Genomic DNA, 27,997 nt, shown 5'->3' with positions numbered 1-27,997 from the left:
TTCCAAATTAAACAGCAATAATCTGTGTTTGTTTCTACATATTTTGAGTCTCTGGAGAAATAACCAGTAATTCTGAGGTAATAATAAGGGCCATTTCCGACCTTCCCTAAGAGAGCAAGGTGATTTAAGATTATTGGTGGTTTTAATTATTTTCCAGAGCTTTTTTTTTCTTATGTAGTCCTATTCCCTCTATTTATCAGTCCCTATAGCCCTCCTATCCAGCTATACACAGTCCTTGTATACCATACTTTTCATTTTTTGTCCGAGGTGAACTTGCTGTGGAGTTTACTACCTTGTATATAAGTTGTAAATGAGAAAAATACATGTAACAAAAGAGTATGAATGGGAATGGAATCAGATTAGAGTTCACTGTAGTGCATGAGAAAGGCAGTGAAGGCAGGCAGAGACAATCCATGTGAGAAGGTGCCATTTTCACTGCTAAAATAAAATGCCCTCCAACTGTTTGTGTTCCTACAGCTCTAATTCTTTTCATGAAGAACATGAGTGTAATTTTACAGCACTTAAAAGGAATACATATACATACATATACATGCATGCTGAGACACACACATACTCTAATTGCTGGGATCTGATCAGGAAAAAGTGAAATAAAGCACCATTTTCACAACCGCATTAATTGAAGTCAAGCTTAGAATGGGGTTTGATGGCAGAAGCAACTGTAGTTTAAGTCACATACCTAGAGCTTGTAATGATACATTGTAGAATGAAGCCCTAGTCAAGAGAACTTGATGCTTACGCAACAGTATTCTTTGCTGATGAAGAAATATATTTTCTTTGGAAATGTATAGTAAGTAACGTGAGGGACAAATTATTTTCTATCCTTATATACACAAGCACAGGGGACTTTGAGGGGATTTAAGTTGCACAGCAGGAGGAATAGCAAATGGAAAATGCCTGGTGACTTTGGAAGCGAACAAGGCAGACAACAGAAACCAGACAGTTGTTTTCTTAGTATGAGGGAAGTAGAAAATGAGTACAATAAAGGACATTGTTTATGTTAGATGGTGCTGGCATCAGTAGAAAGGGTGGGCTTGATGTCTCCTTAGAAGAGCAGTAGGTAGAGGCCCCTGGTCAGCACATAGTAAGCACCCCATGTTGGTATCAGAGTGCTGGTGTAAAAGTCATGTTATAATGTATACTGCTTTTGTAATTCTTATGTATTGTTCCAGAGGATAATATAACTTTTAGGGCTTGTCTGCATTCCCAGTGATTGCTGTAAATGTGCATGGCAATAAAAGAGACTTTGTGCATCTGTCTCCATACTTCCTCATTCCTTACTTAAGTGGGCATCTTCCCACAACAGTTGTATATAAAACAAACTTGGGCTAAATAGAGATTGAAGGATATATTTGCATGTCACATCATGGGGTTGTTTCAATTAAATAGCTGGGATGGGACAGGAGAGGGTCTGTAACGGTTTAAGGCTTTCTCCACTTCCTGTTTCAGTGAAGTTTGTTTTGGAATGGAAGCTGTAATTGTAGAAGAAGTTTAATTCTGATTAAATATATTCAAATAATTCAAATGTTTTATTTAGAAATTATTTTGTAGTAACGTTCTATAAACATTGTAAAGTACTAGAGCCCAGGTTGTAGGTTGTACTTAGGCTTCATTGTTTTAATTTAATGGGAAAATAAGAAAATTTTCTAAAACTTTCATATACTGATTTGGGCTGCTCAAAGATGCTTCAGACACAATTGCTGGGGATACTGAATGTACATTTTGGCCATTGGCTTGTTTTCGTAATTCATAGGTACTAAGCGCCTGCTAGTTTCCCCATAGCATAAATATCCATCTGCAAATGCAAAAATTGTAGCACAAAAATCTGCCATTTATGCTTGAAAGTTTATAGATGGGCGCTGAGTCAGCACCAATCAAATATCTATTGAATGATCACCTGTCAAAAAATCAGATTTCATACTGTATGCTTTATATGTACACTAAACTATATATACATAAGGTAAAGGTAAAGGTTCCCCTCACAAATACGTGCTAGTCGTTGCTGACTCTAGGGGGCGGTGCTCATCTCCGTTTCAAAGCCGAAGAGCCAGCGCTCTCAGAAGACGTCTCTGTGGTCATGTGACCGGCATGACTCAACGCCAAAGGCGCATGGAACACTGTTACCTTCCCACCAAGATGGTCCCTATTTTTTCTACTTGCAATTTTAAGTGCTTTCGAAACTGCTAGGTTGGCAGAAGCTGGGACAAGTAACGGGAGCTCACCCTGTTACATGGCAGCACTAGAGATTTGAACCACTGAGCAGCCGACCTTTCAATCGACAAGCTCAATGTCCTAGCCCCTGAGCCACTGTGTCCCCTATACATAAGGTAAGGACTCCTTAACGTCAGACTTCATGCTTGGTGAATATGAGGGCACTTTCATGTTATTTTCTTGGTAATTATTCAAAAAAAATTTGCAATGGACTTGAAGTTGTAATTTTATTCCTTCCCAGTCTATCCTTAAACCTCTGGATTTCCTGATGGTCTCTCATCCAAACAGTAATCCCCCAAGACTTTATTTAGTTGGTTTTTTTAGATCAGCCGAGGTCAGCAAGTTACTAATTTTTAAGCTGGGAAACCCACATGCATAGCATGTGATAAAAAGCACAGTATTTTGTATTATATTTGATAGAAGGAGGCACAGGTAATCCTCAAGTTACAACTGCAATTAAGCCACTCATTATGATCATAAGCAGGATAATCATAAGCTCTGTCACCGATATGACCAACCTGATTTTACAAACTTTTTTTATGGCAGCCATTAATTGAATGCCACGGTCATAAAACAAACCCATTGTTTGTGATGGGCCAAATTTGCTGAAAACAAGAAGTAAATGCCAGGTTTTGGCAAAACTGTCATAAAAAGTGGTCACATAACTGAAGGATGCTGCAAATGGCTGTGAAGATCAGCCTGTTGAAGAGCACCTGAACTGTGGTCATGTGACCACAAGGAGGGCTGTTGGAACTTTGAATCTGAGTCATAAATATCCCCAGGCAGGTTCATCATAACTTTAAATGGTTGCTAAGTAACCAGTCGTAAACTGAGGGTTATTGTATGGTTATGCTAGATCTTCTGATTTGTTTGTCATTTCAGTCATACTTTTGGAAACTGAGATCTGCATTGCCACCTTGCAACCATCCACCAAAGAAACCCTGTTTAGTCATGGCATCCATGGCAGCATTCAGTTCTCTGCTGTCCCTGCTGTATCTGGTGTTGCTAACATTTGTGGGCGGTGCTGTGCTCCTTACTGAGATGCATCACCAGAGCCTCCCTGTACATGCTTTTCTGGCATTGCTCATGAGTTCTTCCTGTCTCTGGATGCTTTGGTTTGGATGGCACTCCATTAACAACAAGCAGCTGAAAATGCACCAGGATCACCAAGCAGGAGCAACCTGGCTCAAAGGTAGAGATGCTACAAAAAGTATTTGCAAACAATTCCTACTTGTCCCAAATTTCAAAGGCTAGTCTTGAATTCTCTTGTCCTTCCAACTTCAGTCATTTTGGTTAATGGAAAATTAGAGAAATAAATTATTTCCAGTTGACAATGAGTTTTCTGTATGGCTCTGAGCCAGTAATTTCCTTTTTTTTTAAATTTGCATTTATATCCCGCCCTTCTCCGAAGACTCAGGGCGGCTTACACTATGTCAAGCAATAGTCTTCATCCATTTGTATATTATATACAAAGACAACTTATTGCCCCCAACAATCTGGGTCCTCATTTTACCTACCTTATAAAGGATGGAAGGCTGAGTCAACCTTGGGCCTGGTGGGACTTGAACTTGCAGTAATTGCAAGCAGCTGTGTTAATAACAGACTGTCTTAGCAGTCTGAGCCATCAGAGGCCCTATCAGACTAACCCACTTCATAGGGTTATTACTACGGGGATAAAACTAGTAAAGGATAAAACTGTAAGCTGCTTTCTGCCCTTGCAGAAATTAGAGGATATAGATGCACGAATGAAATAAAGAAACCACCACATAAAACTGCAGAAGTGATGTTGGGCTCTCCATGTCTTTCAGAGACAACCCCAAAATTGTTCTGAACTATAAGGCATAAGCTTTCTATCTGTTTTCTCTCCTCCTCCCTCCCTCTCTCATCTCTCCATCTATCATTTAACTATCACCTATTATCACTTAACAACTGTGGCAAGAAAGGTCGCAAAATGGGGCAAAATTCATTTAAATGTTTCAATTAGCAATAGAAATGCTGGGCTCAATTATGTTGTAAGTAGAGGACTAATTGCAGATGTTGGGAAGAAGATTTCATATAATTTCAGGTATTTTCCTTCTTAAATTCACTCACCCACCCTAAGCCTGTATAGGTGTCACCTAAGTTGGTGGCTTTTTTAAAAAACCCAGTAATTCTTTGGGCAACAATTTAGTAGGAATGTCTGTTGTGCTAAAAGGCAGCTCTTGGATTGGATCAGTAGAGCCCTCCAACCCAACTCTTTCAATTTCAATATGAAAAGTTTGCTGTGGAGTATCAGATCCACGTAGTTCTTGGCCTGGCTGTGCTTTCTTTCAATTGCAGGTGGTCTGTCCCTCTTTGCATTGGCCACATTGGTTTTGGATTGCTTCTCCATGGGCTACTACCATGAACTGCAGCACTGTATTCCCATGCTAATCACTGCTTTCCCTGTTATGCAAGCTGTCTTTACCATCACACAGGTGAGTGAGCGTTGGTCCAGGTATTGGGTGGGTACGCACAGAAAGCCTAATTGAAAACATTCTTCATTCTCAGTTATATTTTGCAATGTCTATTTTGTTCTGCATTTCCCCAATTCCTTCTTTTGCATCACACTGAAAATCCCACAGCATTCTTCTCCCCTGTGATTTTTTTAGGGTAAAAGGGCTTTTGCTATTACATATGATGCGAAAGAGAGTTTCAGTGACGTTGGAAAGTTTTAAAGATATGAATTTGGGATGGGGCAGCAATTTTTAGGGAGTCACTACTGAAGAGGAATGTCTAACTTACACATGACACAACTTTGCTTGTAGTATATGTAGAGATACGCATTCTGTAGCCCAGGAATTGCATATAGTTCCCAGCCGCCTCCCCACCTCAATTTGTGGTCCTCAAAGTTGTCTAAACTGGACACAGCCAAATACTCAACATTTTTGTTTTGAGGAGACGTGGGAATGAGATTAAAGGGCAAAATGGGGCAAAATTCATTTAAATGTTTCAATTAGCAATAGAAATGCTGGGCTCAATTATGTTGTAAGTAGAGGACTAATTGCAGATGTTGGGAAGAAGATTTCATATAATTTCAGGTATTTTCCTTCTTAAATTCACTCACCCACCCTAAGCCTGTATAGGTGTCACCTAAGTTGGTGGCTTTTTTAAAAAACCCAGTAATTCTTTGGGCAACAATTTAGTAGGAATGTCTGTTGTGCTAAAAGGCAGCTCTTGGATTGGATCAGTAGAGCCCTCCAACCCAACTCTTTCAATTTCAATATGAAAAGTTTGCTGTGGAGTATCAGATCCACGTAGTTCTTGGCCTGGCTGTGCTTTCTTTCAATTGCAGGTGGTCTGTCCCTCTTTGCATTGGCCACATTGGTTTTGGATTGCTTCTCCATGGGCTACTACCATGAACTGCAGCACTGTATTCCCATGCTAATCACTGCTTTCCCTGTTATGCAAGCTGTCTTTACCATCACACAGGTGAGTGAGCGTTGGTCCAGGTATTGGGTGGGTACGCACAGAAAGCCTAATTGAAAACATTCTTCATTCTCAGTTATATTTTGCAATGTCTATTTTGTTCTGCATTTCCCCAATTCCTTCTTTTGCATCACACTGAAAATCCCACAGCATTCTTCTCCCCTGTGATTTTTTTAGGGTAAAAGGGCTTTTGCTATTACATATGATGCGAAAGAGAGTTTCAGTGACGTTGGAAAGTTTTAAAGATATGAATTTGGGATGGGGCAGCAATTTTTAGGGAGTCACTACTGAAGAGGAATGTCTAACTTACACATGACACAACTTTGCTTGTAGTATATGTAGAGATACGCATTCTGTAGCCCAGGAATTGCATATAGTTCCCAGCCGCCTCCCCACCTCAATTTGTGGTCCTCAAAGTTGTCTAAACTGGACACAGCCAAATACTCAACATTTTTGTTTTGAGGAGACGTGGGAATGAGATTAAAGGGCAAAATGGGCAAATCAAGCTTTGTGGAGGCTTAAGGTATACATAGCACTGCTCAAGCCCCTCAAAACAAATTAAGATGGATTTTTCTTTTTGGTGGCTAAGGGACAAAATGAGAAAGTTAAACTTAGAAAGCCAATTTGGTGTAGCAGTTAAGGCAACCAGGTTAGAAATCAGGAGACCTTGAGTTGTAGCATGTTAAGCATAAAGCCAGCCAGATGTCTTCAAGCCAGCCATTCTCTCTCAGCCTAGGAAGACAACAAACCACTTCTGAAAAATATTGACATAAAAGCTGCATGGTCTTGAAGACATAAAAGGATAGCAACTATTAGTTGCAAACAAAAGGCAATTTCAAGCCTAAATAAATAGGGGGTGATATCTAGGAAGACAAATCAGTTGTCCTTCCCCCATATCCCGTAATATTCATTTAAATCCAACCTTCTTCATGGCAGTTAAGATTGAAAAAAGCTTGTCCATAAATCCACCTAATAAAGTTAAAGGCAAATGGTAATCTGTCTTTAATTCTCTGTTGCTTTCTTCCAGGTGTCTTTGCTATTATTTAATGCTAAAGTTTGTATTCAGGCTCACCAACCTTTGAACAGGTAAAACTTTTCTTCTAAGTAATACAAATGAAGGGATCTGATGAGCTTTCTGGAGAATTCATGCAAAATAGAGTACAGTGTGATAATTTAAGTAAATGAGGCTGGAGAGATCTTGTAAGCCAGAATTATGTTGAAGGGTTGAACTGTAGTGATTTGGTATTCATCCATTTCTTTCTGCCCACCCCAACCTATTTCTTTCTGTGGCCCCTAGGTTTGGACTGATGCACACACTGGCCACCAATGTGCTCCTATGGATGAGTGCAGTGCTGGATGAATCGATAAAACAACTTGGGGAATTTTATGATGCTCACAAGGGAGCAAGTGCACAGGCTTCCCATGGTACAAAACCTGCCTCTTGATTAGGGAGACCCTCCTGAAAGAGCACTGATCAATGAGTGGCTTAAGTGGAATTGAGCCATGATAAAATCCTGGGAAAGTGGGGAGGGGGAGAGAGGTTACAGCAGTTGCCCCCCTATTATGCTTCTTGCACCACAAGAAAGAAGCCATTGTGAGACTCATCCAAAATGTCCTCCTGATTCAGAATAGACAGAAAGAGATTTGGGTTATATATCATGGAGTGACATCATTTAATTTTAATTATCATATGCTCACTGCCTTTTGTGTTCTTATTTTTCTGTGGTCATTCCTCAACACCCTTCATCTGATTTCCGTTTATTATCCTTTACACACATGCACATATCATGTCGTCATGCTGTCCGTTGTTGTATTGCACTTCTGAATGAAGGCTGTGTCCTTCAAAAGAGAACATAGTTGACTTGATTCCAGTTAGAATAGATAGAATTTTTTATTGGCCAAGTGTGATTGGACACACAAGGAATTTGTCTTGGTGCATATGCTCTCAGTGTACATAAAAGAAGATACGTTAATCAAGAATCATAAGGTACAACACTTAATGATAGTCATAGGGTACAAATAAGCAATCAGTAAACAATCAATATAAATATAAATAGTACGGCAACAAAGTTACAGTCATACAATCATAAGTGGAAAGAGATGGGTGATGGGAACGATGAGAAGATTAATAGTAGTGCAGATTTAGTAAATAGTTTGATGGTGTTGTGGGAATTATTTGTTTAGCAGAGTGATGGCATTAGGGAAAAAACTGTTCTTGTGTCTAGTTGTTCTGGTATGCAGTGCTCTATAGCGTAGGTTTGAGGGTAGGAGTTGAAACAGTTTAGAATAGAATAGAATTTTTATTGGCCAAGTGTGATTGGACACACAAGGAATTTGTCTTGGTGCATATGCTCTCAGTGTACATAAAAGAAAAGATACGTTCATCAAGGTACAACATTTACAACACAATTGATGATCAATATATCAATATAAATCATAAGGATTGCCAGCAACAAGTTATAGTCATACAGTCATAAGTGGAAAGAGATTGGTGATGGGAACTATGAAACGATTAATAGTAGTGCAGATTCAGTAAATAGTCTGACAGTGTTGAGGGAATTATTTGTTTAGCAGAGTGATGGCCTTCGGGAAAAAACTGTTCTTGTGTCTAGTTGTTCTGGTGTGCAGTGCTCTATAGCGTCGTTTTGAGGGTAGGAGTTGAAACAGTTTATGTCCAGGATGCGAGGGATCTGCAAATATTTTCACGGCCCTCTTCTTGATTCGTGCAGTATACAGGTCCTCAATGGAAGGCAAGTTGGTAGCAATTATTTTTTCTGCAGTTCTAATTATCCTCTGAAGTCTGTGTTTTTCTTGTTGGGTTGCAGTTATGCAGCTGCAGTTGAATTACAGATCTTGCACCCACAACATTTATTCTGAATAGGGTAAAGTTTTCATAAGGAAGTTTGATTAGATGAAGAAAGCAAGAAAGTGGGATGAAGAAATTGTTTCTTCTGGTTGGACTAGGCACGTGTTTCCTTTTTGTTTTATTACAATTAAACACGCAAGTGAGCATGTTTTTCATGGTATCTCTGTAGGTGGTTCCTACACCAACAGCTGCAGCTGTACGACCAGTCTTTGCCAGAACTTCTCAGAAGGTTTTGCCTATCTACATCCCTTCAATATTGAGTTCAGTCTATTCTCTTCTTCAATGCTGTACATCATTTGGAAGAACACTGGGCAGGAAGTCTCCCCAGAAATCCCATCTCACTCATAAGGCACATTTTAACATGAGTGGGACTTTCACTGGAATAGTATTAGGGGCCTTGACCATTTCAGCAACCATTGGGGTAATGATCTCATTTGGAGTACTTGCCAAGATTCCTGAAACAATTTCCAGAGCTCTGCATACATACTACATTTTCAACTCTGTGTTGTTATTTGCCATGTTTTTGGCAACTTTGATGGGCATCATTACCTATTGGATGAAGAAAAGATCTGCCACAGGATATTCTAAAAGTGTGGTAAGAAGTTTATATGTGACCTTGCTTTTGGGAAGCTCTTGTGGTTGCCATATTTTTTCTTCATGCCAATGGTAGCCTCCATCTTCTGGATTTCTGCTTCTCCTTCTGCAAGACTATCCAGATCTTAGGTCAGAATGTGTTTATTACTAAAGCCTTGTACTCTAGTCTGTCTCATGGACCAAATGCACAAGACAACACTGGCTATATTAGTAATATCTGGGTCTTTTCCATTTCTGGAGGTCCCCAACAAGGCTTTTTTTTAAATTTGAATTTATATCCCTGAAGACTCAGGGCGGCTTACATTGTGTTAAGCAATAGTCTTCATCCATTTGTATATTATATACAAAGTCAACTTTTATTGCCCCCAACAATCTGGGATCTTTCTCCAAAACTCTCCTCCTGACCAATTTCCAGTCTGGAGAATCAGTCATTGAGAAACCTTCCCAGTTATGGAAGTGACCAGTCTCTTTTCCAGAGTTCCCACATCAGAGGAGAACAGGGGGGACCAAGTACCAGGAAAAAGATTCTACAAAATATTTCAATTCTCCTTATCTTTTATAACATATTGGTGAGCTTGGTCTTAGTTATGTCATATCTAGCAAGATTCCTATATCAAATGGGAGCTGGAATTCTAGACTGGGGCAGCCTCTTAAGGAGTCCAAGATCTATAGAGCACTAGAATAGCATCTTCTTAATGTCATTTTGAGAATATAATTGATCTGTTTCACAGTGGCAGGTCTTAGCTCAGGCCTAGTGAAGCCATGTGCTATGTGGAGATAAGAATAGCTCCAATTAATTGGGCCAGCATTGTACACCAGGATGGAGAGATGCCATTTTTGAATGGTTAATTTATGAACAGTTATTAAATTACAACTATCAGCACCTCCGCTATTGAAATAAATTAGAAGCATTTCATAAATAAGATTAACTATTAAAAGGGAAAAGGAAAGACACAGAAAATATATTAAATGCCAGATCATGCTTAATGCTTACAAATATGGGACAGAATTAGAAACGCATCAAAACCTTCAATAAATTCTTTTGAACAAAGAAGAGTTATTTGGCATCTAAATATTCTATGTTTTTGTTTTCCATCAAATTGATTCTCCTTAATTCTCTATGACCTGAATAAGTGAAAACTATTGCCAAATCCCACAACTTGGCATCAGGTTTTCATATTCTAGGCTAAGCTTGTGGTGATTATGTAATAGCTTTATGATGGATTTCCAAGGCTGGAACTGACTCATCAGCGGTGCTGTCTCACCACAGAGGAAGGGGAAATGATGGGAGTAGTGGAGGGCAGGAGGGAGAAAGGCAGCCAGTAGGTTTTTAAAATGTGCTACTTTTATGGAGATAATTAGACATTTTCAATTAAATATCATCTGCAGGAGATCATTTTAGCTAAGATTGTCAAAACTGAAGAGGATAAGACAGTTGGCATTTTGCTTTCTTTACAGCTTTCTCCCTACTAGTGAGTTTTTACAAGTAATTCTTAATGGCTGTGTTCATAAAAAGCCAATTTGCTATATCGATTAAGGTGCTGCCTAGAAACCAGGAGACTGTGAGTTCTACTCCCACCGTAGACATGAAAACTGATGGGGTGACTTTGGGCCAATTGCTTTCTCTCAGCCCAGCTTACCTCACAGTATTATTGTTGTGGGGAAAGTAGGATGAGGAAGGTGGATGACCACCCCCTTGAGTCACTTATAAAGTAAAAAGGTGGGATAAAAGTCAAATAAATAAATTTACAAAGACAAGACAGGCAGCACATTAATCAAATACATAAATTACCAACCCAGTTGGTTAAAGTCCTAACACCATAATTTGTAGCCTATCATGCTATACCGAGATTGAGCAACTTCTTGTTAAAACGGTGCCTTGGATTCCAAAACAAAGTATTTCCTTGCAATTTCAGAATAATCTTTGCATGTAATGTTAAGCTTTCAAACAACAGATGAAAGAACCTATATAGAAGATTGTTGTGGAAATGTGGCATTTTCAGCGATGAAATTTGGATTAAGAGAAAATAAAAGAACTTGGGTTTTTTTTGTGGTACTGAAAAGTACCATAATCTTCCAGAAACTTTATCAATTTAGAACAAAAGACAGATTCTCATCACCCTTTCAGCATGTCTCTTCTAAAAAAATATTTTCTGGGGAAAAATAATTCTTTCTATGTGTCAGGGTTCCAACTAACACCCCCAACGAAAGAAGACTCCGAGGCTAGAAGTTCTTCAAAGTTCCATTTTATTAGAGATGTCATATTGGCACATCTGGAAAAACCCGAATCTGAAAGCTTCCAGGTTTTCTCCACCCAACCAGGAAGTCCAAATCCCTGCCCAGCACCCACAAGTCCATCACACAGTCCAATCACAGCACCATCCCAACTGGAGAGGCCTTCCAGTTCCAGCCCTCCAGATGCAGAGCAAGAAGTCCTCAACTCTCTGAGAAAAGAATGTTATTATGACTATATGTCACCCATGCTCCATACAATCCCTCCCTCCCACTTTTCCCAATGTAAAAGTCCCAATGCAAAAGATGGTTTCCAGGCCTCTGACACCATAATCATGAGGTTACATTATGTAAGTGCATGAATAAATATATAACAGCATTCATATATACACCTCCACCAATTTTCTTTTTTAAACGTATCTATTTTATATAAGTTTATTTAATATAGCAAACTGTTGGCTGGCCCCAATTAGATAGACCAGCTAGAATAACAATCTAGCAAGTTTGAATGTACCGGTACTTCTTCTTCCCTTTCTGTGAATAGGAAGGGGCTTTTTAGAGACATTTTCTCAAGATATTTTCTTGACTCTGGCTCAGGGCTTGCTTCTCTGATCATTGCCTTGGTAGCAGCTCTTCCTCCTTTAGCAGCTCTTTAAGGCCGTTCCCTATGCACCCTCCATAAACTTCAACCTTGCCACAGTCAAAATTACTCTGAGTTGCTTACATATCATAGTATAGGTAAGACAAATATGAAAATATCTAGAATCATTGAAGACCAATCACAATTACAACTATAGCATAAACCCCATGCAAAAATCAATTCTTCTCCAAAAATAACAAAAATAAATATGTGAAATTAAAAATGATAAGACAAAAAAGAACACACAACAAAACGTTATCAAATATAAACATAAGAAAAAGTCATCAGAAATAATTCCATTTTTAACAATAATCACAATTACTTAGGTCTTGTGACCAGCCTATTCTACCTTAATAATCACTTTGTAAGATTTTATAGAATCATTGTCTTTGGAAGCAATCTATTAAGGTGGTAGCAGAGTAGGGTAGTCTAAGAATAGAATAGAATAGAATAGAATAGAATAGAATAGAATAGAATAGAATAGAATAGAATAGAATAGAATAGAATAGAAATTTTTATTGGCCAAGTGTGATTGGACACACAAGGAATTTGTCTCAGTGTACATAAAAGAAAAGATATGCTCTCAGTGTACATAAAAGAAAAGATATGGTCATCAAGAATCATAAGGTACAACACTTTATGATAGTCATAGGGTACAAATAAGCAATCAGGAAATAATCAATATCAATATAAATCGTAAGGATACAAGCAACAAAGTTACAATCATACAGTCATAAGTGGAAGGAGATGGGTGATGGGAATGATGAGATTAATTGTAGTGCAGACTTAGTAAATAGTTTGACAGTGTTGTGGCAATTATTTGTTTAGCAGAGTGATGCATTCAGGAAAAAACTGTTCTTGTGTCTAGTTGTTCTGGGGTGCAATGCTCTGTAGCGTCATTTTGATAAAAGTGGGATGGCAGCATCATGATATAAAGCCTGCCTCTTTCTACCTAGTTTGCGACGTTGCGTGGCCATGTAAAAGGGGTGGAGCTATTAGCTTCAAAGGTTTCTATTTGTATCTTAAAATATGAGGGACCTTGACCTGATGAATGCCTATGCAAAGAGCTTCGAGTTTTGCTTTACTAACCTGTCTCTTTTTCTTTGGCTTGGTGTGGATTCTGTATACCTATGGAACACACCCAAACCTGAGCCAGATTGAACAGTCTTTCTATGGCTTTACTCTCTGGGCCATTGTGGTCAATATTTCCCTGCCATTGGGCATATTTATTGCATGCATTCAGTGGCCAGTCTCTTTGAAGTCTACTGCAAGACCTGCTGAGAGAGAGCATACCAGCTTTGAGGATAATAAATGCCAAATTACCTCATGAGGATGATACTAAAAGTGGATATGTGAAGAAAAATAGCTATTATTTATCTGATCATACCTTGTAAATCAAACACATCATAATTCTTCTCACCTATACATTTATAATAGTATATTACTATCATCATCACCATCAGCATATAATTTATGGAGATAGATTATCAGATATATTTTCTGGAGAAACCAAAACTAAACCAATTGACCCCAAATGACTCAGAAATCATTTTTTATAAGTCTTTGTACGATCAGGTGGGAAGTCCAGACTCAAATTGGTTCCAAATAAATACTTGAAGAAAAAAATATCAGAATTGGTTACTTTTTCTGTACAAGGGGTTAGAAAAATGTTCAACTACAGAGTCCCTCCTCAAAAGCTTGTAGTCTAAGCAGAATTATAAAATATCCCTAGGTATTCCTAATGACAGAAATTATGGGATAAATAGTATGAAGAATTTCTAAAGGAACTGAATTTAAGGAAGAGTTTGCTCTGAAGTGATTATCTCTCTATTATTACTCTCTAGTCAGACTGCTGTCAAAGAAGAGACAGACTGATAAATATTTGGCTGTCAAAGTATTAGGAACAAACTGTTCTCTCACAGCTGAATCTGAAAATTGGGATAACTGAAGCAAGTGGAACTTACAACTATTCAGTTGGCTTCTTAACTGAATGTATTTATTCTACCATCCTCAGTTAAGTTCCACCTGATAATTCCATCTTTCCCATTTAATTGCAAGTCAAATTACGGGAAGAGTCTAATTTATTTCTGCGTTCCCTATGTTCCACCTGATAAAAACTATCTTTCCCATTTAGCTAGATATGCTTTAAGGACCTTAATATAGAAGGAACAAAAAGGTGAATTATTTTAATAAATTTATATGTTTTAATGGCTTTGTTACACCAATGTGTCACTTGCTAAAACATAATCACATTTTAATCTTTTGTAATTAACCCCTTTGCTAGTGAAAGTATAAATGTGATACATAAATCATCAAAGTGCCCAAGAGTAATGTAGCACTTCTAGTAAGATTTAATAGTATCTTAAAAAAACATTCTAGTAATTAATAAGCAAAATCTATTTTCTATATTAGAACATAAGCATCAGTTCAAAACTTTAAAAACAATATTTTGATTATTGATTTCAATTTCTATAGATATTCAGGTTACTATCTAAAGTGCTCCTATTTTTCTCTGTTAAATTCCCAGTCCCATATTTTACTCCTCCACTGAGTTGTTGTTTTTTTTCTACCAATACCTAATGCAATGAGGAAATACTGTGAATAACTGACAGATAGTCTAACCTATGAGGGCCTTTGTTCCTAGTTGGACTAACCAATCCATGTGACATAGTGGGAGGTACCTGTTGCAAACATTAGATCTACAGGTATCAGTGTGTTTTTCCCAAGTAAGGAAGTTTGCTGAGCAACGTGGAAACAGGTGAGGCATTTTTAAAAGGTTAGATTAGACATTTTAAGGGTTTATCTTTACCTTTCAGTCTCTTAAGTATTTTCAAATTCTTTGGTGTTAAGTAAGGATGAACTGTAGTTTTAACAAGACAAGTAAAAAAAAAAAAGACTTACCTGAACAAGGTAGAGCATAATTTAATCCAAGTTGTTTAGAGGTTCTGTCCAAGGTCCTGAAAATTCTTGGTCCTCTTGAGCAAAAGGAGCAGAATAGATTATTCTTGGAAAAATATCTACTAGTGGCATTGTACTTGATGCAACATGCTCTGTATCTCGTCTTCTCCCATAGTTGTCTGTAAATTCCCCACCCTTGTGCTGTGTCTCTAATGGAAGGATGAAATCACTTATTTATTAGGGTCAGGTCACTGAGCAAGCAGGCTGTTTCCAGATAATGTGCAAGCAAAGAGGCTGTTGTGGAAGGAGGGGAGGGGAATGGGCCTAGCATATCATTCATGCTGAAGAGCCTGGAAAATCCCTTCTCTCTTTCCTATGTGAGATTACGTAGCAGAAGGGAGAACTCTCCTGCTTCTTAGACATAACAATGCCTTCAATTCTGCTGTCTATAAGCAAAAGGCATGTATTATTGAGAGTATAATAGAGCTTGTAATTAATGAAAATAAAATGTTACACATTAAGAGCAAAATATTTTGCTGTGATATGTTTACATTCTGGTTCTAAACAAGTGTTGCTTAATGAATATGGGATGCTAGATGTTTCAGAAATTGCAACAGAGTCCCCACATTGTCAAATAGAAGTACTGAACAAATTTTAAATTCAAATCCAGCTTGATGTCCAACTATGAAATAATCTTTCAGTGTAACTTAAAGTGACATTTTGATGAGGTTCTCACTGTTTACTGTTTAATATATATTTGTCTCTACCTGTACTTCACACTACCTGCATTTCACATCTTCCTGTTTTGATAACTGTCTATGCCTGCCAGTAGATGTGTGAAAGTGCCTGTTTTAGTTATTCCTACTCATTTAATTTATAATAGGTGGGGAACAAAGTGGTACCTGTTTAAGTATAAGAAAGTATAAACGTAAAAACAAAAATGAATTCCTGATTTCTAGTCTCTGGTTATTTTCTGAAAAATAATATCAGAATAAATTTTAAAATAATTGTTTTTCTTGTCATTCAAACATTTAAATTTGCACTGATCTCAGTCACTTACTATAGAAATTTTTTATTTTATTTATTTTTTATTTATTTTGTCACACAGTATATATAAGCATAAGTATGAAATAATTATACAGTATATAAGCATATATATATATAAGTATGAGTATGTAATAACTATATTAATTGGATATAACAGGAAATGTCAGGGTAGTCTGATGTAATCATGAACAAATGAAATAATTTCTGTCTAGAATTATGTTCCGGTCTCAATATGAATATGAAACTATGGAAGCTCATCAGATTTACTTGAAATTTCCAAGCTATATACCTAATGCTACATTCATAAAGTAAACAGGTATACTAGACTTTCATTTCCCAACCTGATAGATGTGTATGTGCTGCAACTTTGGAATCTTGGATAATTCCTGCCCAGCACATTTGGAGGATACCAGATTGTGTAAAGTTGCTCTCTGTTTAATTTCTTCATCGGACTGTGATCTTGGAAAGGAAAGAATCTGACCCCATCTTCCTTTCAGTTTTAAGTTTAACCATTTTTTTTTCTGAATCAGCTTTATAGAATAGAATAGAATAGAATAGAATAGAATAGAATTTTTATTGGCCAAGTGTGATTGGACACACAAGGAATTTGTCTTGGTGCATACGCTCTCAGTATACATAAAAGAAAAGATACCTTCATCAAGGTACAACATTTACAACACAATTGATGGTCAATATATCAGTATAAATCATAAGGATTGCCAGCAACAAGTTATAGTCATAAATGGAAAGAGATTGGTGATGGGAACTATGAGAAGATTAATAGTAGTGCAGATTCAGTAAATAGTTTGACAGTGTTGAGGGAATTATTTGTTTAGCAGAATGATGGCCTTCGGGGAAAAACTGTTCTTGTGTCTAGTTGTTCTGGTGTGCAGTGCTCTATAGCGTCGTTTTGAGGGTAGTAGTTGAAACAGTTTATGTCCAGGATGCGAGGGGTCTGTAAATATTTTCACGGCCCTCTTCTTGATTCGTGCAGTATACAGGTCCTCAATGGAAGGCAGGTTGGTAGCAATTATTTTTTCTGCAGTTCTAATTATCCTCTGAAGTCTGTGTTTTTCTTGTTGGGTTGCAGAACCGAACCAGACAGTTATAGAGGTGCAAATGACAGACTCAATAATTCCTCTGTAGAACTTGGATCAGCAGCTCCTTGGGCAGTTTGAGCTTACTGAGTTGGTACAGAAAGAACATTCTTTGTTGTCCTTTTTTAATGATGTTTTTGATGTTAGCTGTCCATTTTAGATCTTGCGATATGATAGAACCTAGAAATTTGAAGGTTTCTACTGTTGATACTGTGTTGTCAAGTATTGTGAGAGGTGGAAGTATGGAAGGGTTTCTCCTAAAGTCTACCACCATTTCTACGGTTTTGAGTGTGTTCAGTTCCAGATTGTTTTGGTTGCACCACAAGGCTAGTCGTTCGACCTCTTGTCTATATGCGGATTCGTCATTGTCTCGAATGAGACCAATCACTGTTGTGTCATCTGCGAACTTCAGTAGCTTAACAGATGGATCATTGGAGATGCAGTCATTGGTATACAGAGAGAAGAGAAGTGGGGAGAGCACACAGCCTTGGGGGGCCCCTGTGCTAATTGTACAGGTATTTGATGTGATCTTGCTTAGCTTCACCTGCTGCTTCCTGTTTGTTAGGAAGCTTGTGATCCACTTACAAGTCTGTTCCGGTACCTGTAGCTGGTTTAGCTTAGTTAGAAGAATGTCTGGAATGATAGTATTGAATGCTGAACTAAAGTCTACAAAAAGGACCCTTGCATAGGTCTTTGGAGACTCAAGATGCTGTAGGATGTAGTGCAGAGCCATATTAACAGCATCATCTGTTGATCTGTTTGCTCGGTATGCAAATTGCAAGGGGTCTAACCTTGATGGTTTTCAAGTAGGAAAGCACTAGCCTTTCATTACTCTCTGCTTTTTGTTCTACATATAAATTCCTTGCTACACAATAACTTCGCTACTTTGAAATTGAAATTGTCCATTCATCATGTTGATTTCCAGTAATATGTCTGCTTCTAAGAGCATAAAATGATCCATCCACCATATTACTCCAAATAGCAAATGATGTAGGAATGTTGACTATGCATTAGATTCCTTTTTACTTTATGGTAACTGCTTTTCATATAACACTCAATTGACATCTACTGAATTTGGTCTGCAAAATCAGTTCAGCCTTCTGTCTCTATCAACTATCATCTGGATTTTTACAGGAAAATCTGATAGCCCTGTATAATCTGATGAATGAATCACTCTATTTTCTGGATTTGGACAATATTTCATACAAGTAATCAAATGAATTGAGTTTCTACAACATGCTAAGCCAAGAAACTAAACTAAAACCAAGTTTAAAATAACAAAGTTTACATTTTGTAGAACTGCTAGGACATTTTAACTATTTTAACCAGAACTATTTAACTCATAAGGTGAATACAGCCATTGTGTTTTATTCCCTAAGTCATATCCAGTGGTTTAATATTTGACTCATACATTTTAATTCTTAAATTATTTTCTCAACACTGAAAATGACAAAAAGTTTTATTCTCTCCTAAAAGTTTAAAAAAGCTGAAGGATGACTTCTTGACTAGGTTTCCAAAAAGGCATAAAATGGAGTGAAGTTATTTTAGCCTAGAAACTTATTTTCCTGATTCCAAACAATGTAATCATATTTTCTCACAATTCATATCCAACATGGTTCAGTGTAATTTCTTCCAAGTTCTCCTTGTAGATAGATTTCCAATCTCAATCTGAAATTTTTGAAGTAGAGCAATATATAAATGTTTGTGTGTGTATGCATATACATATATGTATGTATGTATGTATATATGTTTAATTACATATTTGTTCTTAATATAGCACAACTGTATGGAAGTAAGAGCAAATCACAATCAAGCCCTGTGAGAAGCTAGATGTTTTATCTAAATCCTCCATTTTAAAGATACGAACATTTTCTATATTTTTGTATTTTCATACAATTTTCCTCAGCAAAATGAACTCTCGCGCTCAATAGCAAGATGCGATGGAATATGCTCAACAACTTTTCCCTCTGAAGAAAACAACCAAAGGGGCCAAAATCTAACTCTGTGAGCCTTCATGAGGAAAACAGACTCTTCCATCACCCAAAACAAGGTGTGCTTCTCCAAAAGATTTGTAGAATCAGATGAAAGTCTCTCCATGAGCAACCAAAGTCTGATCTTGCCATGGCTAATGTTTCTGATTCCTTCCCGAAAGAATTTTTTTATCCTGCTCATTCTCAGGACTCTAGCAGTGACATCAGCACAGCTAACCTCCACTTGCTGAGCAGGCAGAATCGTCTTATGAATGGCAATAATCCAAGCTTCCACCCATCATCGCCTATGGGGAGAGTTATTCTTATCAACACACCACTAGAAGGTACTTTTGGGGTGAACAGGGGAGACCACAGTACACAGATGATATTTCTCATATCTGAAGCTCTGAATTCTGATGTAGTTTATGAATGTTCAGCAAAGATGAAAATCAAGTTTGCAAATATTATTAGCAGTTAGTCTTCAAAGTTTTTGAATGAATGAATGAATGAATGAATTAATTAATTAATTAATTAATGAGCTGGAAGGGACTTTGGAGGTCTTCTAGTCCAGCCCCCTGCTCAAGCAGGAGAACCTATACTATTTCAGATAAGTGACTTTCTAGTCTCTTCTTAAAAACATCCAGTCATGTTTTTAATGGACAACATGAAAAGGTCTGCCAGTTATGCATTTGTGTAACATAGATAACCTTTATCCATAAATACGTAGCACTTGTTATTCATAGACTTCTACTCTACATTCCTATGTACACACATCACTGGAATAATAAAGAAATTTGGTTTAAAGATTTAATTCCAGTAATCAAGCATGACCATCTTCTAAATGTTGTGGTGGATTTTAATATATGGCCTTCCACAACTATCTACACCCATCCAGATATGCTGGACTATGATTTTTGTCAGTCCAAGCTAACAGGTTCAACAGATGCACTAAGAAATATCATTCTCCACATCTAAAATGTTCTTGGGTAGAAAATTTGTTCTAATAGATAAGAAAAAAATATGTATGAAGGGACAGCTGCTAAGTCTCCCTAGATACTATAGTAATCAAAGAAGGGATCAAGACCAACTTTACAGAGAGGGAGAGAGAGAGAGAGATGATAGTTAGGGATGGATGATAGATGATGATACATGGACAGACAGATAGAGACAAATATATAGATATAATTATATGTAGATATATAGACAGATATATAGTTATAGATATATAGTCAGATATAGATATAGATGAGGTAGAGGTAGAGGTAGAGGTAGAGATAGAGATGATAGATACATAGATAGATAGACAGACAGACAGACAGACAGACAGACAGATAGATAGATAGATAGATAGACAGATAGATAGACAAACAGAAAGACAGACAGACAGACAGATGATAGATAAATAGATGATAGACAGACTGACAAATAGAGGACCAGTTTGGTCTAGTGGTTAAAGCACCAGGCTAGAATGTTCTGTGAGTTCAAGTCGCACCTTAGCCATGAAAGCAGCTGGGTGACTTTGGGTCGGTCACTCTCTCTCTTAGCCCAACTCACTTCAAAGGGCTATTGTTGCGGGGTGGGAAACAGAAGTGTTGGATATGTTCACCTCCTGGAGTATTTATAAAAATAATAAAGGTGGGGTATAAATAAATGGATAGAAGTAGGATTTTCTTTTTTCCCTAAATTGAATGAAGTGTTGTTGTAATTGTAAAACTATTTCAGGATTTAGACCAAATTTTTGTGACTTACCTCAAAACAAAACCTATGGTACCCATGAGGAGAGCTGATCTTATTGAGCAGCCAAGGAGTCTCGATTATTCACTTTTTAAGTAATTTGTCTGAAATTTATAACACAGTCTGTGGCCTTTGGCTCCAGCCTATTTCACTATTATTCTTAAAACTGGTATGTCATTTTGAAAAAAAGGCTGCTTTGCACGTAGTTCAGAAAGATGTCTAAACGTTGCTCCTGATTTTCTGTCTATGGAGTTAAGATTGTGTTTTGGATGCAAGATTAAGCATCCATTGGGCATGCCAGTATATTGAGCTTTTTTGAAGCTATACCTTCATTACAGTATTATGTTTTATATTCCCTTCACAGCTAACAGTGATGAGAGTGATGTTATCAATGCCATTACAGTGGAGAAGAGCAAAGACGGGAAGCTGGGTTTCAGTGTGCGTGGGGGCTCTGAACATGGCCTGGGTATTTTTGTCAGCAAGGTAGAGGAGGGCAGCAGTGCAGGTCAGTAAAAAAGCTTCCATGTTCCCAGACTCGAGCACAGGCAACAATCTGCTTATAAATTATTAATATAAATATATATTCTGGGTTCAATGCTAGTCACTTCTTCTCGAGTACATGTGTCTGGATATTGTAACCAAAATGAAAAATAATGTCACTGAAAGGTCACTCATCAGATATTTTTCTTTGCATATCATATTGCTAAAACTGACATTTTAGAATGTTTGTACTGAGGTTCTGGAAAATATGATTATATCAGGATTCACATACTTGCTTATGACTATCGTGAACAATCAGCATTTTGTTAATGTAAAGAAAAAAACATTTCAAAATACTTGAAAAAACCTACAGTTTGACTATATTTATCCCTATAGTACAAAAAAGAGATAACCCTAAACAGTAATATTTGGGTAACACACTATGTGCCCTGCAATATACTATATATGAATGGATAGTAATTCAAAGTTCTAATCTATTTTGATGTTAAGAAGTTGCTGTAGTTTGTCTCTTTGTTGTTTCAGTAGTTCTTTAATTTTAGTAAGCCCAAAAAAAGACAATCAATGATGCTGAGCATTCTCTGCTTAATATAAACAGAACAGGCTGGACTTTGTGTTGGAGATAAAATCACAGAAGTAAACAGTGTGAGCTTGGAGAATATTACAATGGGAAGTGCCATCAAGGTCCTGACAGGGAATAACAGGCTGCGAATGGTTGTGAGACGTATGGGCAAAGTGCCAGGGATAAAGTTTTCCAAAGAAAAGACTACATGGTAAGTTGAACTGCTGCCATTGCCAATTTATACCTATTGTTGTCAACCATGGATAACCTAAAAATCACAATTGTACTGACTCAGACAAATCTACTGGCTTCAGGAGAGCAGTGACCAAGGATCAGGTTTCCTAAGATGCAGGGAAATGCTATTAAAGTGAACTGTGATAGGGAACCAGAGAGGGAAAGGTCAAAAGGATGTGAGGTTACTGGGTTAAACTTCCTCTTTCAAAATGAATTACGGTACTTTAAAACTATGGTTAAAGGGGAACTTCATTTGTGTAATATGAAAGTAGTATATGAAGATAATATAAGAGCCACGGTGGTGTAATGATTAGAATGCAGTATTGCAGGCTACTTCTGCTGGCTGCCTGCAATTTGGCAGTTCAAATCTCACCAGGCTCAAGGTTGACTTAGCCTTCCATCCTTCCAAAGCAGGAAAATGAGAATCCAGATTGTCGGGGACAACATGCTGACTCTGTAAATTGCTTAGAAAGGGTTGTAAAGCACAGTGTATAAGTCTATAGCGGGTAGCAGACAACCACCTAATTTAATGAAAGGAAAAAAGGAAATATATGAAAGAGGATAACTCATGCTCTCTGAGATCTGGCTGAAAAATTGAGCCCATTGGAACTCATAGAAGCATACAAATACTGCCCAAGTAATCCCCCTGTTTGGATACTAACTTCCTTAGCTTTAGCAAGGCAGCTGTGTCACAGATCCTCAGACCATGCTTTGGGAATTGATAAGCTTGGGGTAAAAAAAAACCCACCTGTGATGAGAATATTGGGAGAGGGGAAGTCCAAGATGAATTTCTTGATGACATTTTATTTAAAATAAAATTATCAGTTCTGAAAATTCTCTGGGACATGTAAACTTGAATACAGTATCCCATTTAATACCAGAACATGGTACAAAATGAGATGTGATGTCAGTACCAGATATCAGGCAGTTAATATTTGATAGGTAATTTGAAATGCACTGTTATTTAATATTGGGCAATACAGATAATTGATATGCATTGGTGTATTACAGTAGTTTTTAAACTTGTTGACATCAGAGGAAATTTAGAGTCTCAATATCTATGCCATAAAACCAATAGCATTCACAATGGCATGAAACGCTCAGCTCATCCACAACTGTGTTTTAGCTTTATCGTTTCTCAACTGTGTATTTGGAATTGACTCTGACAATGGATAAATTTTTGCTCTGATCATATTTGAATATTATTGCCATGCAGTAATAGCTAGTATGTAAGCTCATTTAATAGGTAAAAGGCAATACTTTGTGATAACATGCAACTAACAAAAATAACATATATATAGTAGAAGCCTTTGAATTTTAATGTATAAACAATAATATATATGTATATGTATAAACAGGAAAATTAGAAATCAAATTAGTATTCAAAATACTTTAAATTTAAAACACAAAATAATATTGAATTTGAATAACTGAAAATATTTATTTGTATTGAAGAGAGAATATTTCTAGATGAGGAATTTATCATTCATTTCTGCATTAATAATTTATATTATTATTCAGTCATCACTGTAGAAATAAATCACTAATAAGGAGAGGATTTATTTTGCCACAACAATTTACTACAATTCACTAATGCAGAAATGCTCTTGGCTACTGCTACTGCTCTTCATATGCTAGTACAACCTTCCCTAGTCTGGATACTTTTCAGATAAGTGACTACAGTATGGTTGAGGAATTCTGGGAATTGAAACGGGAATTGAAGGTCATACTTTGGAAGGCACTAAATGGGGGAAAGCCTGCTATCCTTTGGTAATGGCAACAACTAGAAAAGAAACACAGGTCAGCCTACCCTAGTGGAACAAATTTTCATTCAGCAAAACAATTTTATTTACAACATACAGGTAGTTCTCAACTTATGACCACAACTGAGCCCAAAATTTTTGTTGCTAAGCATTGTATTTGTTAAGTGACATATCGTCTGGATTACTGGACGTCTCGTCTGGATTACTGCAATGCTCTCTACATGGGGCTCCCCTTGAGGGGCATCCGGAGGCTTCAGTTAGTCCAGAATGTGGCTGCGCGGGTGATAGAGGGAGCCCCTTGTGGCTCCCGCGTGACACCTATCCTGCGCAGACTGCACTGGCTACCTGTGGCCTTCCGGGTGCGCTTCAAGGTTTTGGTGAACGTCTTCAAAGCGCTCCATGGCATAGGGCCGGGCTATTTACGGGACCGCCTACTGCTACCGAATACCTCTCACCGACCCGTGCGCTCTCACAGAGAGGGACTCCTCAGGGTGCCGTCGGCGACGCCCAGGGGAAGGGCCTTCTCTGTGGGGGCTCCCGCCCTCTGGAACGAACTCCCCCCAGGACTCCGTCAACTTCCGGACCTCCGAACCTTTCGTCGCGAGCTTAAAACTCACTTATTCATCTGCGCAGGACTGGGTTAGTTTTTAAATTTATGGGTTTTTAATGGGTTTTTATTATTTATCCTAAATTTTTAATCTCGGCCAATTGAATAAGTTTTTTAATTGTATTTTAATTGTATTTATATTGTAATATTATTGTGTATTTTTATCTGGCTGTGAACCGCCCTGAGTCCTTCGGGAGAAGGGCGGTATAGAAATTTAAATAATAAATAATAAATAAATAAATAAGTGAATTTTGCCCATTTTACAAGCTACCTTGCCACGGTTGTTAAGTGAATCACTGCAGTTGTTAAGCTAGTAGCATGGTTGTTAAGTGAAACTGGCTTCCCCATTGACTTTACTTGTCAGAAGGTTGCAAAAGATGAACACATGACCCCGGGACACTGCAGCTGACATAAATATGAGTCAGTTGCCAAGTATCTGAATTTTGAGCGCATGACCACGGGGAAGCTGTAGTGGTCATAAGTGTGCAAAATGGTCATGTCATTTTTTTCATTGCTTGCTGTTGTAACTTTAAATGGTCACTGAATGAACTGTTGTAAATCCAGGACTATCTGTAAGACATATTTTAAGTTATATTATAAAGACATTTTAAGGGTTCTATTTTTCTTAAAAGTTACGTTTCTTTCCCTTTCATCCAAATTCCACTCTACCCTTTCTTCCTACCTGTAAGGTGGTTTATTTTCTATCCGTTGCTAAATATCCCTTCACCAAGTGCTGATTTTATTTAGACCTATTGCTGCTCACCTCATGGGAAAGTTTTCTTAACTTCAGTTAGCTTAGCAAGCTGTGAGGATGTTTCTTTCGCCTTTGTATGGATGAGGCTGCAGTTATGCTCTGTTTCATTGCCTACAGCTTCCTCCCCCCTCATATTCGGATTCCTGCCAATATGTTGATTAATCCATTTTCAGAGTCACTGGAAGTAAATTTAAAAAATACAGTAAATACAAAAAAATAAAACTGTAGGTATTCTCTTTCTGCTCTGGTTTTATACATACAGAAATGTGTGTGTATGTGTGTGTGTGTGTATACATACATATAAGTCTTTGGTTATTCGGGTTTTCTCCCACATAAAATTGGAAGTGTCTTGGCGACGTTTTGACGAAGTCTCATTCGTCATCTTCAGGATGGTGTTTTCAGCTTCGTGCTTCTAGGAGCAATGTGTGATCGCAGCTGTTTCTTCCTTTTATTTATTTATTTATTTATTTATTTATTCAAATTTATATACCGCCCTATCTCCCGAAGGACTCAGGGCGGTGTACAGGCATTTAAAAGACATATAAATACAATATAAAACAATTAAAAAACTGATTCTAACAAGCCCGTAAATTTAGAATTAAAATATCAAATAAAACCCAATTTAAAACCAATAATTTAAAAACTAGCTCAGCCCTGCACAATTAAATAAATACGTTTTAAGCCCGCGGCGGAAGGTCCTGCTTTTAACTGCTAGTGGGGGTTTGAACTGATTGGTTGGGAGCTTGGCTGTGTTCTGATTGGTGGAGATGTGTTCTGATTGGGTGGGGACTTGGCTGTGCTCTGATTGGATGGTGGGGTTGGCTGTGCTCTGATTGGATGGGGGTGTGTTCTGCTTGGGTGGGGGCTTGGTTGTGCTCAGGTTAGTCTGAGTTGCAGGGGGATTTGGGTTGGTGAGCTGCATTGCTGTTGTTTGGCTTCGCGTTCAAGGTCGTGCCACATCTCCATGGTGGGTGTCAGTCTGCTACATGTATGGATTGTAGGGGTTTGAAATGACTAATGATGCAGCTGTGGTCTGGCTTCTGGTCCGTGGTCGTGCTTCATCATCGGTGTGGGTTTGAGTCTGCTTTTTGCATCGATGTGAGGTAGTGACATCCTGTGTAGCCCTCATGAGTGTGGGTCTGGCATCATTCCTCATGTTAGGGACTCGTTTGTCGATAAGGGCGGGTTTCCAAATGGCTAGTAGGCAGGAGGTATCATCTCGTTTATTCATGCTGTGTGGGCATTTTTCTATCTTGATGGCTTCTCTGATTATTCTATTGTTAAAGTGTTCAGTTTTGGCGATAGTTCTGGTCTTTTTAAAGTCAATTTTATGTCCTGTGGCTTTAAGGTGTTGAACCAGGGAAGAAGTTGGTTCCTCTTTTCTGACTGAGTTCTTATGTTCTTCAATGCGTGCACTTATTCTTCTGTTGGTTTGTCCAATGTATGTGGTGCTGCAGGGATTTCATATACTCCTTGATTTTCTAACTCAATTTTGTCTTTGGGGTTTCTTAGGATGGCGGATATTTTTCGGTTTGTGCAGAATGCTGTCTTGATGTTGTGTTTGTGGAGGATCTTGCTGATTCTGTCTGTGGTGCCTTTTATATATGGGAGGAGGGCTTTGCCTTTTTCTTGTTCTCTGTCTTGGATTTTAGTGGGGGTTTCTTTATAGATTAGTTTGGTAATCTTATTTCTTTGGAATCCATTGGATGTTAGTACGTTAGTGAGAGTTTGTAGTTCGGTTTTTAGATGTTGTTCATCAGCTAAGCGTTTTGTTCTGGAGATGAGTGTCTTGGCTAGGGAGTTGATCTGTGGGTGGTGGTGTGAGAGTGCATCAGAAAAGTCAGTCAAGACTTTTCTGACTCTCACTCAGTCAGAAAAGAGGAACCAACTTCTTCCCAGGTTCAACACCTTAAAGCCACAGGACATAAAATTGACTTTAAAAAGACCAGAACTATCGCCAAAACTCAAACTCCCACTAGCAGTTAAAAGGAAGAAACAGCTGCGATCACACATTGCTCCTAGAAGCACGAAGCTGAAAACACCAGCCTGAAGATGACGAATGAGACTTTGTCAAAACGTCGCCAAGACACTTCCAATTTTATGTGGGAGAAAAACCGAACAACCAAAGACCTACATATATATATATGGAAAAAGGAAGAAACAGCTGCGATCACACATTGCTCCCAGAAGCACGAAGCTGAAGCCTGAAGATGACGAATGAGACTTCGTCGAAACGTCGCCAAGACACTTCCAATTTTACACGGGAGAAAACCCGAACAACCAAAGACCTATATACAAACACCCGTGAAAACCTCAGAAAACAAATATATATATATATATATATATATATATATATATATATATATATATATATATATATATATATATATATATATATATATATATATATATATATATATATATATATATATAGGTCTTTGTTGTTGGGTTTTCTCCGTGTAAAATTTTACGGAGAAAACCAACAACCAAAGACCTATATACAAACACCCGTGAAAACCTCAGAAAACAAATATATATATATATATATACACACACCTATCAGTGGTGGGTTGCCACCGGTTCGCCCCATATCGGGCAAACCGGTAGCAACGGCGGGAGGCACAATATCTATCTATTTATCTATCTATCTATCTATCTATCTATCTATCTATCTATCTATCTGTTGTGCCTCGTCCGCTTTCCCCGCAGCCGGGCCCATCTTATCTGCTTCCGAACGCTGAGGAATGTCCTAGCATGCTCCCGGCCCCAGCCCTGGCTCCATGCCCAGACAGGCCGAGGAAGAAGAGGTGCCTCCAGCCCCCAGC

The 27,997-nt window shown here is 37.9% G+C and overlaps 1 protein-coding gene and 1 pseudogene across 1 annotated transcript in view; both read left to right on the top strand.

Annotated features, from left to right (window-relative positions):
• Window positions 1–3,180: 3,180 nt before the first annotated feature.
• LOC131201302 (proton channel OTOP2-like) lies at window positions 3,181–13,289 on the top strand (annotated as a pseudogene).
• Window positions 13,290–19,171: 5,882 nt separating this feature from the next.
• PDZD7 (PDZ domain containing 7) overlaps window positions 19,172–27,997 on the top strand; it is a 29,169-nt gene continuing 20,343 nt past the window's right edge. The window contains exons 1-3 of the mRNA XM_058189120.1: window positions 19,172–19,364; window positions 21,119–21,259; window positions 21,851–22,025. Coding sequence (XP_058045103.1) covers window positions 19,172–19,364; window positions 21,119–21,259; window positions 21,851–22,025 — 509 coding nt within the window. The remainder of the gene's footprint in view (window positions 19,365–21,118; window positions 21,260–21,850; window positions 22,026–27,997) is intronic.

The sequence above is a fragment of the Ahaetulla prasina genome, chromosome 6, assembly GCF_028640845.1.
Source record: "Ahaetulla prasina isolate Xishuangbanna chromosome 6, ASM2864084v1, whole genome shotgun sequence".
NCBI classification, from domain to species: domain Eukaryota; kingdom Metazoa; phylum Chordata; class Lepidosauria; order Squamata; family Colubridae; genus Ahaetulla; species Ahaetulla prasina.
This window is presented reverse-complemented; position numbering and strand designations above follow the sequence as displayed.